Source organism: Jatropha curcas, chromosome 4 (assembly GCF_041381405.1).
Source record: "Jatropha curcas cultivar XTBG-Jc1 chromosome 4, XTBG_Jcur_1.0, whole genome shotgun sequence".
In the NCBI taxonomy this organism is placed as follows: domain Eukaryota; kingdom Viridiplantae; phylum Streptophyta; class Magnoliopsida; order Malpighiales; family Euphorbiaceae; genus Jatropha; species Jatropha curcas.
In genome coordinates, this window is record NC_143154.1 from 3,694,903 (window position 1) to 3,715,865 (window position 20,963).

Here is a 20,963-nt window from a genome sequence, read left to right on the forward strand (position 1 = left end):
TGATAAAAATCACCACAAGTGTTGCTATCAAATCAAACAAGAAATTTAGTGTACTCTGAGACTTAGATATGAGAGTTATCTTAAAATCATAATAATACCCACTTGCATTGCAAGAACTTAAATATTTATGGGCCCATTTTACAAGAGAAATAAGAAAGACAGTGACACAAGAACTAACTCTTAATAATATGGAGTCCTTGTTCTTTCTATATGTTCTATACATGTTTAGCTGCCTGCATGCATATGCTGTGGCATCCCACCCTCATGCATTTGTCTACTCATGTCTATCCTTAGCTTTTATATTTTTATTTGGCTCGATATAGAAATTCACCTCTGTACTTTTTACGAAAAATCTTGTTACACTTTAAACTTTCACTTTGACCTATTTAACACTTCAACTTATAAAATTGCACTTATTAAACACTTTAATTTATCTAATGAACATTTTAACTTATAAAATTAGATCAATTAAACATTTATTGGACAATTGAAATATATGAAAATTATTATTTCAAAAATTGTATTAATCAATAACTACATATCAAATCACTATTTTATATATGAAAGCTAAAACCGATTTATGAAATTATTACAAAAAGAGAAATTGAGGTGTCACAAAGTCGATTTTAAAATTTAAGATCCTATAATTTTTTTTTTTTAAAACTTATGGGATTAAATAATGTATTCAACTATTTTTTATTTTGGTTATGAATTAGATGCACATGAAATTTTACTTAATTGGACAGTTTTGTATTGTTACTACAAATATCAGATTTATAGTGAATTTTAATAGCAAAGGGTTAAATTATCCAAATGAAAAATACTTGTCTATTATAAGCTAATAATGAAAAATCATTGCTGGCTGTACATAAAAAAATATATGTAATCACTCCTTATTATTGATTTGTCACTTCTTTTTTCTATTATACAGGCTGTACATGTGAAAACAACTTTTAAATTCAATCTCTAATAGACACACTTACACGGAGAAGCGAAGAGTCTTAACTGTGACTAAGCTCCAAACTGAATCAGGCGGTTCCTGATAATAGGGTCCGGATACCGGTGGTTTAAAAGAAAAAAACAGACACACATATCTTTATATTTACGGTAATTATCATTATTCAATTTGTATATTGTATTATATAATATATGCAATATATTGAGGCCTCTCTCTATAGTAATATTGTTTTATGAGCCTAAACTAATTTTGTTAAATAAAAAATTTTTCTAAAATGAGCTATAAGCCTATAAAAACTCATATTGCAAATTAACATCTGCAACAATTAGATTAAGAAAATTTCTCATAATTTTTTTGTTTATTTACTATAAACTATAGGCACATAAAATTTTTCCTCAACGAGAATTTACTTTTTCTATTATCAATAGCATATTTCACTTCAAAAACTATAAAGAATCATTTTTTTTTTTAAATAAAACCTATAAATAATTCTGCTATTAGCAATAAATTTAATGCCAAAGGAGCATTAACACTGAAGTTAATTAATGGAGATAGAGTCTCTGGTTGTGATTGTGATAGGTAGCTTCTTCCTCATCTTGACCGTTGGAAAGTAAACAATTTCATCATTTTCAGCTGTCCATCTGCAAAAGTGATACAAAAATTGAGTTTTCTCCAAGTCAATTCATTACAAGAAAAAAAAAAAAAAAAAGAAATTACCATAAAAATTTTATCGCTAATTCCTTATTTTTTACCGCAGAGAGGGTCTTGTTTGTCTAATAATAAAAAAAAATGTAAAAATTACCTGCAAGTAGTGACAAGATGGTGAAGGAATATCGAAAGTTCAAGCCTTGATAGTTCTAATCCAGGACATAGTCTTTGTCCACCACCAAATGGTGTAAAGCAGTTGTTATTAACAGCAGCTCCTGTTTTCTGCAATCCAGGACATGCTTTTTATAATTTGGAGTTTTGTATCAATTTACTCCATTTTCAGCCAAAAAAAATTAAAAATTAAAATAATAAAATATTCTGAAAATTAAATAATACCTAGACTCTGAGGCGATATGAAAATTTTATTTTTAAAAAAAGGAGAGAATAGCAGAACCAATTGTAAAAATAATTTACCTCCCATCTCCATGGATCAAACTGATAAGGGTTCTCATAATTTTCTTTGCTCATATGAACAGAAATAAATGATGCCAACACACACCATCCTTCTGGAATAAAATTGCCTGAAAATCATTACAATTATGGTCTATAAATAAGATTATTTTAATCCTAAAATATCTTTATTTATTTATTTTTCCAATAGTGATATTATGATAAGTAGCTTTTGTTTCGAAAAATTCTATTTTCTAAGAAGTATACTTTTTAAGAAGACGCTTCTAAGAAAATTATATTACGGTAAATATAATTTGAATGTGTTAGATATATAAATCAACTTTATAAAAAGTAAATTACTTTTAAATTACAAATTACGATAATATTTATAATATAAATTCAAACCTATTTAGATAATAAAATAAATTTATAAATTTATTATATTTAATTAGAGAAGTACAACCTCCTTAACTATCTCGAACGAACCTTCTTTTCATTCTACTTCTCGGAAATTAGAATTAGTGATGCTATACACTTCCCTGTTGAGTTAGTCTTTCTTGTTTTACTTACATCGCCTAAGACTCTTTAAAGGATACCATGTGCCACGACACAAACATGCACATAATGAATTCTAACGAACTGAAAAGCTGCACATGCAGCTGCCGTTATGAGTCATAATGTTGCTATTTATCTCCCCATTTATTTATTTATTCATTCTATTATTTGATACGTGGTCCTACAATATTTTAGTGCATATTAACAATTTAAGATTTTTTATTTAAAAAAAAAGAAAATATGATAAATAAAATAACAATACATCAGTTGAAAAAAAAAAAAAAAAAAAAAACAAGGTGTGGCGTAGGGACACTTACCTTTAATTTCTACATCTTTGTTAGCTTTCCTCCAAACTCCATTAATGATATTTGACATTCTAAGAGTTTCACTAATCACCTAATTTCACATGTCACAAATAATTAGTTGTAATAAGTGCGCATATGAATTGATAATAAATTCAGATTTGAATCTCTTTTTTAATATTTAAAAAACGGTCAGAGAATTTAATTATTATTATAATATATATTACTGAAATGAACACATTTTGCAACTCAATTTCCACAATTTAAGACTTACATTTTGGGTGAATTGCAAGGACATATAGTCGGTCCAATTGTAATCATCACAAGATTCAGCCTTCTGCCTCTTCAATTCCATGTTCTCCTCCTACATATATGCAATGATAATATAAATATTATTATAAAAAAAATTCCTGATTTGTACATAAGTACATGCACAGCATAGAGCTACCAAGAATTATTAATTTTCACCTATTTCTTTTCATTTTTTAATGTTCAGCAAACTATATATATATATGACTGTTACTACATTATGCAAATTCCTGACATAACTAGCTAGCCAGTCCTGACTACTTATGCTTGTTTTTCTGCTTCACATTGTTCTTGCTATATGCTATTTAATAATAATAATAATAATAATAATAATAATAATAAAAGTGTAGTCTAGTTGGTGTTGTCCCGACCACGAGAATTTTCACCAATTTAATAAATTAAAGAAAAGTCTATCCATAAATTATTATTTAATTTTTAAATTATAGTCAAATACACCCATCAAAACATCTATTTAAATATTAGACAATAGGTCCCTATAATTTGTATTGCGGAACAACTTGGTTCTATGTCAAAAATTTCAATTTTACCCTAAATTAAAATTTGAATTTTCCTTTGTTTGCCATCACCTATGGACCCTCACAAACAAACCTACATATGCTGAAAAGTGGAAATTAATTCTATTTAAATGACATCTTTCACAATCTACAATTATAAAATTTACATCTAAAATTAAGAATTAGTAGCAAAACAATTTCAACGTGTGTGGATAATCTGTTTCGAAGCTTCTATATTTCTTTTAATTCGAGTTTGATTCATTTACTTTTATAAATTAAAAAAATTACTCTGCTATATATTTAAACTTGAACTCGAATTTTACTTATTTATTAAATAAATTCCATAAGTAAAATAAACTTCAGTTCCTTTCTTTAAAAAAAAAAAAAAAAATTAAAAAATGAACGAATTTTTTTCTAATTCAAATTTCTAAAAATTCATGAGAAGCCTGATTCATTTATTAAAAAAAAAAATTTATCAATATAAAATTAATAGAAAATCGGATAAATGAAAATAAACTGCAATCTGAAACGCGTATATAAATAAAGGAAAAAAAAAAAAAAAAAAAAAAAGGAGAAAGTAACTTGGTAAAACCTATAAAAATAATGGAGACATAAGTACGGGTAAACGTCAGACACCGGAAAAGAAAGGCATTCTCGAAGAGACTACTGCTGATAGCGATTTCGAACGATCACACCAAAGCTATGTTGGTCTCAACTCTCACAGACACCGAATTAAGACGTGGTCCTCACCCGAGACAACCATCCAATCTCAAATCGTACGGTTAGGAACATCCCACACAAAATACATGGGTCCCATAACCCTCACACGTACTCACGTGTGTCTAATGAAAACGACTTGCCAGAAAAAGTCAAACACTTCAAAAATGTGTCGTGAAGCGGGCATAATCAAGTGGGGCCCACTAATAATCCTAGCCGTTGGATGAAAAAGCCAAAAATGCATTATCCTACGGTGGATGATATTAGAAGGTTTAGTTAAAGACTTACCGTGATTTGGTTTAGAGCGACAGGGCAGTCACTGAGGAATTTGACAGCCAGGGTCATAGCCGTAGGCATAGTTTCTTCTCCTGGGATCATCATCTCTATAATATTACTGCAGATGTAATCCAACAGTGGAGATTGCTTCTCGTTTTCTTCACCATTGTCACGTAAAAGCAAGTCTATAACGTCGTTAACTATAATACCCTTGCCTTCATATTTCTCCATAGCTATTATCCTTTCCTCTATAATTTTCTTCACCATCTTCAACAACCTTTCTTTGGCCTGAACGATCAAACAGACAAACTATATAATAAGAAACCTAACCACGCTATTACAATCATTTTTAAACACTTAAATAACTATTTGACCCAGAAATTTTGGAATATTTATTTAGCATTCAGCTTTCAGTAATTGATTTAGAATAATTAATTATCAACAGCTAACTAGAACCGCTAAATCAAGAAGGTTATTAAATGTCTAAATGTCGATACTCAGACATGAATGAAGGTGATATAAGCTCAACTTACAATAGACAAATCTAATAAACATCAAATGATACTAATTTCTCTCTTTAAATGATTCGATGCTGTTAAGAAAATACCTCCCCAAGGAAAATATAATAAAGTAGATAAATAAACCTCTCCTGATATATTATAATTTTCAGATTTTAAATTGCATTTATTTAGATTTAAGGGGTTGTTGCTCCAATCATTATGTTCAAGAAACACACTGATAAAAACCAGCTAGCTAGGTGTTTCTTCTAATATTGGTTTTACCTTCAAAGATTTATATAGCCTTGTGCCTGGAAGTTTGACTGGTAAGCAGATTAACCCTTTCATAAACTCTTCAAATTCTCTCTTCAGGAAGTCCAACTCATCACCTGGACCAATTCCCATTACTACTTTAACCAGAACTTGAAATGTAACCTGATGAGAATTCCACAAAGCAAAGTCAAAAATTTTAGAATTATATGACTAAATAAACTCAACAGAACTCGGCTCGAATCCACTCAACTCATTTATAAACCTACATTCGTTAGACTAATAAAATCATCTATTTTAGTTCAATCCCAAGGGAACCCTAAAAATAATGGAGAGAGAGAGACAGAGAGAGACCTTTTTTATTTCTTCTTGGAGAAGTACATGATGCTTGTTTTGCCAAGAAGCTAATGCTTGTTTGACAGAAACTTCAATGTCTTTGGTAATTTTTGATTTAAGCAGTGGTGATCTCAAGAAACCAGCAGAAAGTGCATGGAGTCTTTTATGTTGAGTTCCAGTCATTTGAAGAATAGAAAAGTCTCCAAATAATTCCCTTACTGATTTAGGATAAGCAGGAACAAACACATTGCCATGGTTTTGTAATACCACTTTGTTCACTTCTGGATCTGTTGATACTATGATTGGTGTTCCAAGAATATGTGTTTTAAACACCTTCCCATATCTGTTCACAGAAAAAAAAAATATATATAAAAGGCCATTAAAAAGATTATTTTACATTAATGTTGAAATATTGTTTAAAAATGCAATTAATACTTTAGAATTTAAGTAAAAATTCTAAACAATTAAGTAATAGTTTAAACTATTTTTTATGATGCAAAAATTTAGTAAGGATAATTGACACAAATAAGGATAGTAATATCTTTTCACTAAAAAATAGACAGCTAATGAATTTTGAGTATGATTCTCTAAACACTCAATAGGGAACCTACTCATGCAAATCTGAATTGGTCCAACTACTGAATTTCACAGTTAAAATAAAAAAAAAGACAAAACAAAGCATTTTCCACCTCTTAAAACTCTTAATCTCTACTATAAGAGAGACTAAAACTAGATTTAAACTAATAAAAAGCAATTAGTGCTAATTTTTAAACTACTTTGCAAATTAGATAATTGAAGTATGTTATAACTATTTCAAAATTACAAATAATTAATAATGTAAAAATGCAGATGGAAAAAAAATATTTAATTTTGTGTAATATTACTATGATTTTAAGTTTTTAACTTTTTTTATTCATTGGAAGGATAAAGCAGGATGATCAATAAAGGGAAATGGTCATATCACTAGAAAGCTGATGAAAACGATGGAGACATAGGCTGTGGTTACTGACTGCACAAGCAATACCAGTTACAGTACCTAGCTAAGGCTACACAGGCTTTTTTACTGCAAGTTTTTACTATTTATATATTGTCACATCCTTTCTCAGTAGCAGTAAATTTTCCTTTCTTTCTTTCTTCTTCTTCTTCTTCTTCTTCTTCTTTTTTTTTTTTTTAATTTTATTTTCCCTAAATATGGTGTATTATTAGAATGTGAATCTTTAATAAGGTTGGTTGGCTGGTTGTTAGCAACTGCCTTGGAATATTAAGTAATCATGTCACTTTCTAATTAATTAAATTAACTTTTAGCACTTTTTTCAGAGATTATTAATTTATTAGATCTGGTGGAGATAATGTAAGTCAATAATTAATATTAATTCTACCTAAATTAAGTTATTTTAAATTGTTTAAAATTTACTATTTTATTTCATTAATAATTGCTTCTATATATATATATATATATATATATATATATATATTAAAAAAAGAGGGATTATTCCTTCCATTGCATGATTCTTATATGCAATATATATATGGTTGACCATCAATTTTTTATTATCTCATTGACTCACTAAGAAAATAATGATGAAAAAGGTAAATCTTAAGCAATTTATATTAAACTTTAATGCATACTTATTATTTTTATTTTAAAAAATAATAATAATTACTGTACATGCATGGTTATGGATCTAATAATTAGAAGAATGTTATTTAATTTTTTTATATAAAAAATTTTTAAAATTTTCAAGGATTTATATATCTTAATAGAGAAAAACATTATATGTGATGATCATCATCAGCACCAGTGCATCCCACCATCACTATCTTTTGGATAAATATAAAAAATCATTATCATATATAGAAAAAACAAACAAACAAATTAGTGATGATCATAATCATTTATGCAGTGTGTGTGTGTGTGTGTTTCTATAGATATATACTATTTTGTTAATGTCAATGACATACATGCAATCTATTTTAATATGGTATTCTCTTAAAAATATGCAATTGGTTGATTATGAAGTGAAAAGGAAAGAGAAAAGCTTTTATTTTTTTATGTTAATTAGGCTTAAACTGGAATTAAAACTCAACTTTTTCCAGAGAGAAAATTATTTTTTTTTTATATGTTGAAATTTCTTTCAAGAAAAAATATAAAAACTTGAGTATTAGACTTATTCTCACAAAGAAATATTTTTATTATTGCAATAAACACATATTTATAGTTAATGAAAAATTAACAAGAATGATCAGCAATAAGGAAAAGAACCATGCATGATTAATGATACAATTAAGAGAATGAAGTGATTTTGATCAGTGAAGATTAAAAAGAAAAGATTGATTGATTGATTGATTGACCCTTGTGGAATATGATTATACAAAGACAAAAACAGAGAGATCAAGAAAATGTTGAGAAAGGATAAAGAAAAAAGAAAAATCAAAGAAGAAGTTTTAACTTACAAAGATTTGCGCTTCTCCATGAAACTAACAGGTCGAGAAGTGTAACCACAAGAAATGAAATCTAAACTTTCACCAAGAAAAGGCCAACCCAAGTTTCCTTTGGGAACTTCACTTTTCTTGAATATTTTTTTCTTCTTCTCGTTCTCTTTCTTGAACAAAAACCAGCAATATCCCACAAAAATGGAGAAACCTATCAAAACCCAATAATAATATTCCATATTCTTCATCTCAGCAAAGAATCTGTAAAAACCCTAGCTAGCTGGCTATATATAAAAGCTCAACCCGCAAGTGATTTTAGTATAAAAGGAAATAACAGACATGTTTCCATATGTAAGAGAAAAAATAAGGAAAGAGAGAGAGGTTTAATTTGGCAGAAGGAAGAAGAAGAGGGTGTGTGGGTGTGTTTGTCCTTGTAAAGAAAAAGAAATGAATGAGGAGGGGACAGAGATCTTGAGTGGGAGATATGGGAGATCTAGAGCTTGCTACTATCAATTAATGAGGTGGCCATATAAGGTGCACCCAATGCTCCAAGCTGATTCATTTTGTCTCCACTCCATTTAGAAGATAGGTTTAATCCTCTCTCAATCATTAACAAATATATATTACCTGGCAATTACAAATCATTTTGGGAATATCTATATATAGAGAGAGATACAATTTTTCCAGTATTATTAGAGATAGACCAACGGGGATTGGTGAATGGAAATGACTCAGACGGGGGACATTGAGATTGAGAAAAATACTCTGTTAAATTTATAATTGATAAAAGTAGCATTAAAAAATTTTAATTTGATTGTTTTAAAAAATAAAGATAATTTAATTTTGATTAGTTATATTAAATTTCTATTTAAATTTAAATTTTAATATATAAAATAAGAAATTATATTATATACCATATAAGATTTATATAAAATATGATAAACTATTTAGTTATACTTTTCTTATAACTGTCATATAATTGGCTTCATCGGCTGTTTTGAAACTGAAATTATATAATATAATATTAATTAAGGTATGTAACATTAAATATGGTAATATACACATAATATGGTAACATAATATATACATGTATGGTAATATAATATAATATGGTAATACTATTTAATGGATACTAAGTAAAGTATATATTAAATATGGTATATAATATCTTTAAGTGGTTGAAACAATAAATGTAATTTAATTTTGATAGGTTATATGTACTATATAAAGCACATATTAAATATGATAAAAATATAATATGTTTAATTAATTATTATTTTTAATACACCTTTAAGCTAATCGGTTATAATTATTTTCTACAAATAACTTATTTTAAAAAAATTAAATATAATTTATTATTATTTATTAAGGAATATATATATTATAAAATCTATTATTTGATATAAAATAGAAAATAAAATTTGCTAGAAATATTTATATAATATAGAATTATGATATAACATGTTATTTTAGGAAACCATATAATAAATTAACCGAATTTTTTTTCTCAAAAAAAAGCAACCAAAAAAATTAATTATATGCTCATATAGACTTTAGTAAAAAGTAAAAAAGAAAAAAAAAATACCAAAATTATAAATGATGCTCTAAAATAATGATTAATAAAATAATTATTATAATAGCTAATACTAGTTTCTCATTTTTTAGTAATATAAATAATTTATGTTACTATATTATGTATGAAAAAATTAACTTGATTAAATTTAAATTGTTCTAAGAAAATTTAAATTGATTGATAAGTAATTTTATTTTTATGAAAGTTGTCAAATTGTAAATATTTATTATTACTTCCTTAAAAGTTATTTTTATTTTATTATTTCATAAAATGTTTTTTTTTTATATTTTATGAATAGTCTAAGATTTTTAGTAATATAAATTATTTATAATATTATAATTACATTTGAGTTAAATATTACGATAAGAACAATTTTGAAATTAAAATTTTAATTTATTATTTTTCGAACATTTATTTATTTATTAAATTATTTTCATATTTTTTGTATGTATTGTAAATCATTTGGATAAATACTTATAATTTTTTTAATTTAATATAATCTATTTTTTAAATAATAGTAGATAAACGGTATTTATGGATAATGAATACCATTGATATCTATAAATAATGGATACCCATGGATATTTAAATTCATAAGTTTCGGAACGAGTGTAATAATACTGTCACGTGACCTTTAATTATTTCTTTTTATTAAATTTGAATAAGTTTGTTAAAGATCTCTGCTTTGATTTTAGTTGCTGTAAAATAGCAGAGTTTGTTTCCTTGTAATCAGTTGAGTTGTTAGCTTGCTTTGGCTATATAAGCTTAATGAATAACAGACCCAAGGAATCAGTTAAAATCATCAAAATACGTTTCTAATGTAGAGGCCTTGGTTTCCACCATAAAACCTTCTTCTTATTATTTTCTTTTTTTCATTAAACCCAGCATAGGTTCAAGGGGTAGAAAGCAGTTTGTACCAAAGTGGTATCAGAGCTTTGGCATGGATCAGAGAGTAGAGCTGCTTGAACAATCAGTTCAATCTCTTTCCGGTGGTCAGGAAGGCATTGCCAAACGGCTGGAGGAGCTCTTCTCTCAACTCAATTCCCAGATGGATCAACTAGCTATCCAATCCTCTAATGGGAAAGGAGTCGAATCTGAAGTACGAACCCTTGAATCAAGAGTGAAGCCTACCAGTTCCGGGAGTACTTCCTCATATGCTCCTAAAATGGTTAAGCTGGACTTCCCTCGTTTCGATGAGAAGGAAGATCCCACAAGCTGGATTTGCAGGGCAGAACAATTCTTCCAATTCCACCGCACTCTGATGAAGAACGTGTCGAACGTGTCGAAATTGCTTCTTTCCACATGGTGGGAGATGCCCAATTATGGTATTAATTACTTAAACAAGAAAATCCTTTTGTCACATGGGCAGAGTTCAAAGAAGGGTTTTATTCACGGTACGGTCCTAATCAACTCATAGACTATTTTGGAGAATTGTCGAAACTACAACAACATGGTACTGTCCAAGCATACCAAACCCAATTTGAGAAATTATTAGCCAAAGTGGGGAAATTGTCTCAAGCACGGCAAGTGGGCTGTTTTGTTAGCGGTTTGATTACGTCCATACGGACAGATGTGCAGGCCAATCGACCAAAAACCTTATCAGAGGCAATTGCACTGGCATGACTGTATGAAGCAAGAAATTCTGCCCAGGGAAAGGGAACCACCACAACAACCCGACCAACATTCCAACCATCTCGCCCTTCACCTGTAACTAGTCAACTAGCAACAAATAACATTAAGAGGCTGACTTGGGATGAGCTCAATGAAAGGAAGAAACAGGGATTATGCTTTAAATGCAATGAGAAGTTTGGGTCCTAGTCACAGATGTAAAAAACTCTTCTCAATTCAAGCAGTCTTGGAAGACAGTGATGAGGATACAGAGATGGAAATAGAAGAACACGATTCAGCAGAAGTTCCAGCCATATCCTTACATGCAATTTCCGGGTTTGAAGGTCCAGACACGATGCGACTTAGCGGGAAATTGGCAAATCTGTTTGGAACAATCTTAGTGGATTTAGGAAGCACCCACAACTTTGTGAGTGAGAGATTTGCAAGGAAAACTGGAATAGCATCAACCAATGGCAAGAAATTGAAGGTGCTCGTAGCTTCAGGGGAAGAATTAATAAGTTCAGGTAAATGTAAACGAACTTAAATACTTGTTCAAGGAGTTTCAATCATTGTTGATTTGTACATTTTACCACTGGAAGGCTATGATGTAGTCTTAGGAACTCAATGGCTACGAACGTTGGGTCCGATTATCTGGGATTTTGCAAATCTATTCATGGCATTTATTTTAGATGGGAAGCAAGTGATTTTGCAGGGTTCACCAGTTCCAGACAATCAACTTGTCTCAGCATATCAGATGGAGCACATGGTCAAGCTTATAAAAAGAGGATTCCTGCTACAGATTATTGGCAATCGATCCAATCCACCAAAGGTTCCCGAGCTGCACCCCCAAATTCAGCGTCTATTGGAGGAATTTAGTGTTCTTTTAGCTGAACCAGTGGGACTGCCTCCTCAACGGCTCCATGACCATAATATACCACTAAAACAATTGGAACCCATTTCAGTTTGACCTTATCGCTATCCTCACTATCAGAAGTCTAAAATTGAAAGAATTGTGTCAGAAATGCTTACTGCAGGAATAATTCGGCCAAGTCAGAGTCCATATTCTGCCCCAGTTTTATTAGTGAAGAAGTTTGATGGATTATGGCGGATGTGCATTGATTACAGGGAATTAAACAAAAATATAGTGAAGGATAAATTCCCCATGTCTGTTATTGAAGAATTGCTTGACGAGCTTGATGGTGCCCAGTACTTCACTAAGCTGGATCTTCGATCTGGTTATTATCAAGTTCGAGTACATTCACCAGACATTGAGAAGACAGCCTTTCGGACTCATCATGGCCATTACGAGTTTCTGGTGATGCCGTTCGGCCTTACTAACGCTCCATCAACATTTTAGTCTTTGATGAATGAGGTATTCAAAAATTATTGAAGAAAATTTGTTCTTGTATTTTTCGATGATATCCTCATTTATAGCAAAACTTGGGATGATCGTATTACACATTTGGAGGCTGTATTTTCAATCTTACAAACTCATCAATTATTTGTAAGAATTGATAAATGTCAATTTGGCCAAAGGGAAGTTAAGTACCTTAGTCATGTGATTACTAAGGGTGGAGTGTGAATACTCAAATTTTGACCTTGCTACTGTAAATTTGACTTTTCTACAGTAACTTTGACTTTTCTACAGTGTCAATGCCGGACTGCAAACAGTCCGGCCGGACCGAAGGCCATTTTGGACATTTACTGGAAGTATGCCAATATGGTACTTAAAACGTCCGGAATATCGCGAGGATCGCGAAACAAGTCCCGGAATATTTTTTGGAGGTCCGGAACTCCCAAAAAGGCCCCCAGAGCGAGGCACGGTGTCCACACCGGCCACGACGGCGCCTGCCGCCGGCCACTGCGACTCCGGCCGCCGGGCACGGTGGCAGCAGCCGCCCAGCCTGGGCGGCACCTGCCGCCCCACTTCCTGGGCAAGGCCTGCCGCCCAGCGCGGGCGAGGCCTGCCGCCCAGCGCGGGCGAGGCCTGCCGCCCCGCGCGGGCGGGGCCTGCCGCGCGCGCGGGCGGGGCCTGCCGCGCGCGCGGCAAGGCCTGTCGCCCCGCGTGGGTGAGGCGTTCCGCCCAGCGCGCGCGGGGCCTGTCGCCCCGCGCGGGCGAGGCGTGCCGCCCAGCGCCCGCAGGGCCTGTCGCCCCGCGCAGGCGGGACCTGGCCCCCCCACCCCCCTCGACGACACCTGCCGCCCAGACCAGGCGGGGCCTGCCGCCCCACCGACTGGGCGGCAGCTGCCGCGCTCCCAGGCGGCACCCCCCGCCCAGCGTGGGCGGGGCCTGCCGCCCCACCGACAGGGCGGCAGCTGCCGCCCTCCCGGGCGGCACCTGCCGCCCGGGACCCGAAAATGGCCTATAAATAGACCATTTTCAGCCTATTTCTGGTGCGCCCGGTCTGTGTTGACGGACGAATCCTTCTCCCTCTCACGCTCCTTGCGTTTTCTTTACCGCTTTTTGCATTTAATTTAATTTTTATTGCATTTTTATTGTGATATTTGGACATTAAAATTAAACAAATTAAAATTAATTAATATTTCCTAAGCGAGGAGCTTAATCTGGAGTTAAGAAGCGGTCGTCGATTAAATCAGGTATGTAAACAAAACTCTGCCTATTTAATTTTAGCACTTCATGCATATTTCTCTTCTACTCTTAATAATTCTACAATTGCATAAATGCATTCACGTCATCATTTAGACAAATAAACTGTCTTAATTAAACACGATTAAGCTTAAATGTCCGGTTAATTAATAACTGTGGTATTAAAGCCTTAAATCCGATAATATTGGTTAAAAGAGCCTAGTTAATTAATAACTACGGTTCAATTGCCTTATTTCGAACAAATCCGGCTTAAGTCCAATTAATCAATAATTGTGGCTAAAAGCCTTAATCAATCACGTCTCGACAATAAATTGTGATTAAGCTCGAACGCCCGATTAATTGATAATCGTGGCATTAAAGCCTAAATCGCACATTTTGGCAAACTAATTGCCTAAAACAATACATTTTGGCCAAAGGCCTTAAAATCAACCATTTTAGCGACAAATCGCTTAAATTAATCAATCTTTTGGCCAAAGGCCTTAAAATCAACCATTTTGGCGAAAATCGCCTAAAATCAACATTTTTGGCAACAATTGCCTAAATCAAATCATTTTGGCTAAAAGCCATTAAAATCAACATTTTTGGCAAAATGCCTAAACAAAATGCACAAAGCATACACACTTATGCACAAAGCATACACACTTATGCACAAAGCATACACACAAAATGCACAAAGCATACACACACTCATGCACAAAGCATACACACAAAATGCACAAAGCATACACACACTCATGCACAAAGCATACACACAAAATGCACAAAGCATACATACACTCATGCACAAAGCATACACACTCATGCACAAAGCATATACACACTCATGCACAAAGCATACACACTCATGCATTAAGCATACACCTTCAAAGCCCTTTTAAAAAGGCCTATCGAACTACGTTGACTTTGATCTTCCATTCAAACGGAAGTACGTAGGCACGTTCGGGATTTAACCCCGAGCGGCAAGTCGAAATCACTCAAACATTTCATTAATCCATCATTCACCTTGCAAAGCATTCATTCATCGGTTAGTTCATCAGCATGACATAGTCTCGGGATCCATCTCGGGTTCGTAGATTGTGCCTTAATCATTGGGATAATTAATCTAGTAACTAGGTTAATTAAAAATGGAGTCACTTAGGGTTTTTTCCTAGTTTACCCTAAAATAATTAAACAAGGTGGCGACTCACACACATCACGTGTATTTCTTCTCATTCATCATATGCATCACATGCCTATGACATTTGGGGAAGGGGTTCACAGTTTGGCGACTTCACTGGGGAAAATTAATTATGTAATCTTTTTGCATAAAAGTGGACTACAATTGCTGTGTAAACTAACCTGCCCTTCTTTAGGGTATTATTTTGTTGTGCCTTGTTTTGCAGGATATCCTAGCACGAATCAAGTGTTCTTTCTTTAAGAATACTTGATAAGGAAATTTGGACTTAATCATAAAATATGATTAAAATGTTAAAGCCTGTTGATTTATTTCCACGATTGAGAATCCTTTTCTCCATTGCATAAAAGAAATGAACTTCAAATGAATTTCTTCTCTTTCTGTTCAAACTTCTGAGTCTGGATAGCAAGTAGCGCTGATCGGCAGGTCTCTTTGATTATGTCGACGGACAGCCAAAGCGTCCTCCCTGTTACCGCAAACCATCCCTAATCCTTTTGGGGGTGGCACATGGGTATGCGTACCGTTGGACCCACGCGAAACTCCTTGTTTCACATGTGGTTAGGTATATCCATACTCAAGGTTCAAGGGTCCCTTAATGAGCCGATTCTCTATTTGTGTCATAGCCTATAGAACCTATCCTTTAAGGCTATATGCACCCAATGATGCTGAATCATTCCATTAAAATGAATTATGTTTTGATATTGTGCGCATTCACGCATTCATCCCATACTTCACAAAAAAAAAAGGGGTCTAGAAAATGATTAAAAAAAAAAAGACTCTTACAAAAAAAAAACATTCCATTTCAAAGCTGAAAATTCACATTTTGGTCCCTGAGACCTGAAAATTCACATTTTGGTCCTTGAGACCTGAAAATTCACATTTTTGGTCCCTGAGACTTGAAAAATCACATTTTTGGTCCCTGAGACCTGAAAAATCACATTTTTGGTCCCTGAGACCTGAAAAATTACATTTTAGTCCAAAAATTCACATTTTGGCCCCTAAGGCCCAAAAAAAAAATTTTTTTGAGAACTTAGGGCCTTTCGAAAAGTTGAGGTGTCCAACCCTAAGCACTCTACCTTACATATCACATCCCATTGGGTCTTATCCTAGGTGTCCTAGCCTACCAACACTACCCTACATTGTTTGGTCATACCAACCCACATCACAAGGGTCAAGTCCAAATACCTTACCCTTACACTACCCTACCTCACACTATCTCACATCCCCTATGCAAACACCTTATATAGGATAGTCTAATCATTTTGACTATGTCCTTTCACAGGTACCCCTCCAAGGACCACCCGTACCCAGCCACACCTACAGTGCTATCACCAACCCCACCAACTTCAACTGCACCAATGGCATCCCTTATTGACATCAAAAACCTCATGGAACAAATGGAAGCCAGAATGGAGGCTAGAATGAATGAAGCATTGGCTGCCCAGAGGACTGCACTAATAGCTGAACTAGGTATGGGTAATGGAAATGGGGCTTCCGCTGGGGGAAGTGGACCTGCTACCTCCAATCAGGGACCTGGTATTGAACCGACAAACCCTACCCTTAACCTGGATGACATACCCTCTGGAACTGCTTCTGAGCTGGAAGCTCAGAAAATGAGAGAGAAACTAGAACTCCTGGAAAGGTCTATTACTGCCCTTAAGACACACAAGGAAGTGGTGGACATGGACTCCTTGTCCTTGTTCCCCGAAGCGAGACTACCAACAAAATTCAAAATGCCCAACATGGATAAGTTTGACGGAATCTCTTGTCCCAAAACGCACCTGAGAATGTATGTGGGTGCCCTCAACCCGTTTGGCCTGAACAGCGAGCTCCTTGCTCAGTTGTTTCAGCAATCTTTGACTGGTGCTACATTAAGATGGTTTGTAAGCTTGGATCATTCCAAAATGAAGAATTGGGAGGACATATGCAATGCTTTCAACATGCAGTACCATTATAATATCGAAGTGGATGTTACCCGGAGGGAGCTAGAAACCACTAAACAAAAGAACAATGAGCCCTTCTCCTCATTCCTTTCGAGGTGGAGAGCCAAAGCTGCTCAAATGATCAACCGGCCATTGGCGGCAGCAGCCGCCCAGCCTGGGCGGCACCTGCCGCCCCACTTCCTGGGCAAGGCCTGCCACCCAGCGCGGGCGAGGGCTGCCGCCCAGCGCGGGCAAGGCCTGCCGCCCCGCGTGGGCGAGGCCTGCCGCCCAGCGCGCGGGCGGGGCCTGCCGCGCGCGCGGGCGAGGCCTGCCGCCCAGCGCGCGCGGGGCCTTTCGCCCCGCGGGCGAGGCGTGCCGCCCAGCGCCCGCAGGGCCTGTCGCCCCGCACAGGCGGGGCCTGGCCCCCCCACCCCCCTCGGCGACACTTGCCGCCCAGACCAGGCGGGGCCTGCCGCCCCACCGACTGTGCGGCAGCTGCCGCGCTCCCAGGCGGCACCCCCCGCCCAGCGTGGGCGGGGCCTGCCGCCCCACCGACAGGGCGGCAGCTGCCGCCCTCCCGGGCGGCACCTGTCACCGAGCCATGCGGCACCTGCCGCCCAGCCCCTTGGGCGGCACCTGCCGCCCGGGACCCGAAAATGGCCTATAAATAGACCATTTTCAGCCTATTTCTGGTGCGCCTGGTCTGTGTTGACGGACGAATCCTTCTCCCTCTCACGCTCCTTGCGTTTTCTTTACCGCTTTTTGCATTTAATTTAATTTTTATTGCATTTTTATTGTGATATTTGGACATTAAAATTAAACAAATTAAAATTAATTAATATTTCCTAAGCGAGGAGCTTAATCTGAAGTTAAGAAGCGGTCGTCGATTAAATCAGGTATGTAAATAAAACTCTGCCTATTTAATTTTAGCACTTCATGCATATTTCTCTTCTACTCTTAATAATTCTACAATTGCATAAATGCATTCATGTCATCATTTAGACAAATAAACTGTCTTAATTAAACACGATTAAGCTTAAATGTCCGGTTAATTAATAACTGTGGTATTAAAGCCTTAAATCCGATAATATTGGTTAAAAGAGCCTAGTTAATTAATAACTACGGTTCAATTGCCTTATTTCGAACAAATCCGGCTTAAGTCCAATTAATCAATAATTGTGGCTAAAAGCCTTAATCAATCACGTCTCGACAATAAATTGTGATTAAGCTCGAACGCCCAATTAATTGATAATCGTGGCATTAAAGCCTAAATCGCACATTTTGGCAAACTAATTGCCTAAAACAACACATTTTGGCCAAAGGCCTTAAAATCAACCATTTTAGCGACAAATCGCTTAAATTAATCAATCTTTTGGCCAAAGGCCTTAAAATCAACCATTTTGGCGAAAATCGCCTAAAATCAACATTTTTGGCAATAATTGCCTAAATCAAATCATTTTGGCTAAAAGCCATTAAAATCAATATTTTTGGCAAAATGCCTAAACAAAATGCACAAAGCATACACACTTATGCACAAAGCATGCACACTTATGCACAAAGCATACACACAAAATGCACAAAGCATACACACACTCATGCACAAAGCATACACACAAAATGCACAAAGCATACACACACTCATGCACAAAGCATACACACAAAATGCACAAAGCATACATACACTCATGCACAAAGCATACACACTCATGCACAAAGCATATACACACTCATGCACAAAGCATATACACACTCATGCAAAAAGCATACACACTCATGCATTAAGCATACACCTTCAAAGCCCTTTTAAAAAGGCCAATCGAACTACGTTGACTTTGATCTTCCATTCAAACGGAAGTACGTAGGCACGTTCGGGATTTAACCCCGAGCGGCAAGTCGAAATCACTCAAACATTTCATTAATCCATCATTCACCTTGCAAAGCATTCATTCATCGGTTAGTTCATCAGCATGACATAGTCTCGGGATCCATCTCGAGTTCGTAGATTGTGCCTTAATCATTGGGATAATTAATCTAGTAACTAGGTTAATTAAAAATGGAGTCACTTAGGGTTTTTTCCTAGTTTACCCTAAAATAATTAAACAAGGTGGCGACTCACACACATCACGTGTATTTCTTCTCATTCATCATATGCATCACATGCCTATGACATTTGGGGAAGGGGTTCACATGGAGTTTCTGTAGATCCAGAGAAGATTGAATCCATTCAGAGTTGGCCAAAAACCCACTTCTCCAAAAGCTTTATGGGGATTTTTGGGTCTTTGTGGCTATTACAGGAAATTTATACAGCACTTCGGGAAAATAGCAAGTCCCTTGACCAGTATGCTGAAGAAAGATGGATTCAAATGGTCTCCAATGGCAGAAGATGCATTTATTAAGTTGAAGGCGGTGATGACTAGTGCCCCCGTCTTGGCTTTGTCCAATTTCTCCAAACAACTCATTGTTGAATGTGACGCTTCGGGATCGGGTGTAGGAGCTGTATTAATGCAGGAGCGGTCGATTGCTTTCTTTAGCCATAAACTTCATGGTAAACATCTTCTCTTATCCACTTATGAGAAAGAAATGATGGCACTTGTTCTTGCTGTCCAGAAATGGAGATCCTATCTTCTTGGTCAGACTTTCCTTGTAAGGACTGATCACCAAAGTTTAAAGCATCTTTGGATTCAAAAAATCACTACAGCAGCCCAGCAGAAGTGGTTGCTCAAATTAATGGGATTCAGCTTCACCATTGAGTATAAAGGCGGCAAAGAAAACATCATGGCCGATGCCCTATCCAGGAGAGAAGAGTAGGAAGGTGTGGGGGGGGGGGTCAAATCTTGGCAATTTCCTGTCCAATTCCAAATTGGATTGACCCTATCAAAGAAGAGATTATTTCTAATCCAGATTTAAGGGAAAGGGTGCGGCGGGTATGCGACGAGGAAGCACTTGGTCCTTGGGAATATAGAGAAGGAATTCTATTTTTCAAGGGGAGAATTTTTTTACCAAAGGATTCAGCTCTGGTGAAAGACGTAATTGAGCAATTTCACAACAGCACTCATGAGGGGTTTTTCAAAACTCTTCAAAGGATACGATCCACTTTTTATTGCCCAAATCTCAAGAAGAAGGTGAGAGACTTTATAAAGGAATTTGATGTTTGCCAGAGACACAAAGTTGAGCACACTTCTCCAGTCGGTCTTCTTCAACCTCTTCCAATTCCCACCAGAATTTGGGAAGACATTTCAATGGACTACATTGATGGCCTTCCAAACTCAAAAGGCAAGTCCGCAATATTTGTGGTGGTGGACAGACTTTCAAAGTATGCTCATTTCGTTCCTATTTCTCATCCTTATACTGTTATGACCATTGCTCAAATATTCTTTGATAATATTTTTAAGTTACATGGTATGCCGTTAACCATTGTTTGTGATCGAGACCCTGCCTTCACTAGCTTATTTTGGAGGGAATTGTTTGTTCTGAATGGCACCCGGTTCAATTTTAGTTCAGCGTATCACCCCCAAACAAATGGCCAGACGGAGGTGGTGAATCGAACTTTGGAGATGTATCTCAGGTGTTTTACAAGTTTCCAACCTAAGATGTGGACTAAATGGCTGTCATGGGCAGAATACTACTACAATACGGGTATTCACTCTGTCACAGGGAAGGCCCCCTTTGAGATAGTTTATGGGAGACCTCTGCCTGCCCTTCTTTCTAATGTTCCGGGTATAGCTAAAGTTGCAGCGGTTGAGCAGGAGCTGGTTGATCGTGACACTATGATTAGGGAGCTTAAGGAAAAAATTTAGCTTGCCCAGAATCGC

General features: G+C 35.4%; 1 protein-coding gene across 1 annotated transcript; it reads right to left on the minus strand.

The window, feature by feature from the left end:
• Window positions 1-1,297: 1,297 nt before the first annotated feature.
• Window positions 1,298-8,855, minus strand: ROT3 (Cytochrome P450 superfamily protein). The gene is made up of 9 exons (XM_012223017.4): window positions 8,288-8,855; window positions 5,852-6,176; window positions 5,513-5,662; window positions 4,743-5,018; window positions 3,188-3,277; window positions 2,929-3,007; window positions 2,081-2,187; window positions 1,761-1,888; window positions 1,298-1,599 (listed from the first exon to the last, which is right to left on the minus strand). Exons 1-9 carry the CDS (start codon window positions 8,512-8,514, stop codon window positions 1,497-1,499), a joined length of 1,485 nt encoding a protein of 494 aa, XP_012078407.1. The 5' UTR covers window positions 8,515-8,855; the 3' UTR covers window positions 1,298-1,496.
• Between the last annotated feature and the right edge of the window lie 12,108 nt (window positions 8,856-20,963).

What these genes read in the sequence shown, in the direction of transcription:
- ROT3 (XM_012223017.4), bottom strand. Translation starts at nt 8,514, where the DNA reads ATGAAGAATATGGAATATTATTATTGGGTTTTGATAGGTTTCTCCATT. An exon ending in ATGGAGAAGCGCAAATCTTT is followed by an intron (nt 6,177 to 8,287) that starts GTAAGTTAAAAC and finishes TTCTGTGAACAG; the next exon opens with ATATGGGAAGGTGTTTAAAA. An exon ending in CATCTTGTCACTACTTGCAG is followed by an intron (nt 1,600 to 1,760) that starts GTAATTTTTACA and finishes TCACTTTTGCAG; the next exon opens with ATGGACAGCTGAAAATGATG.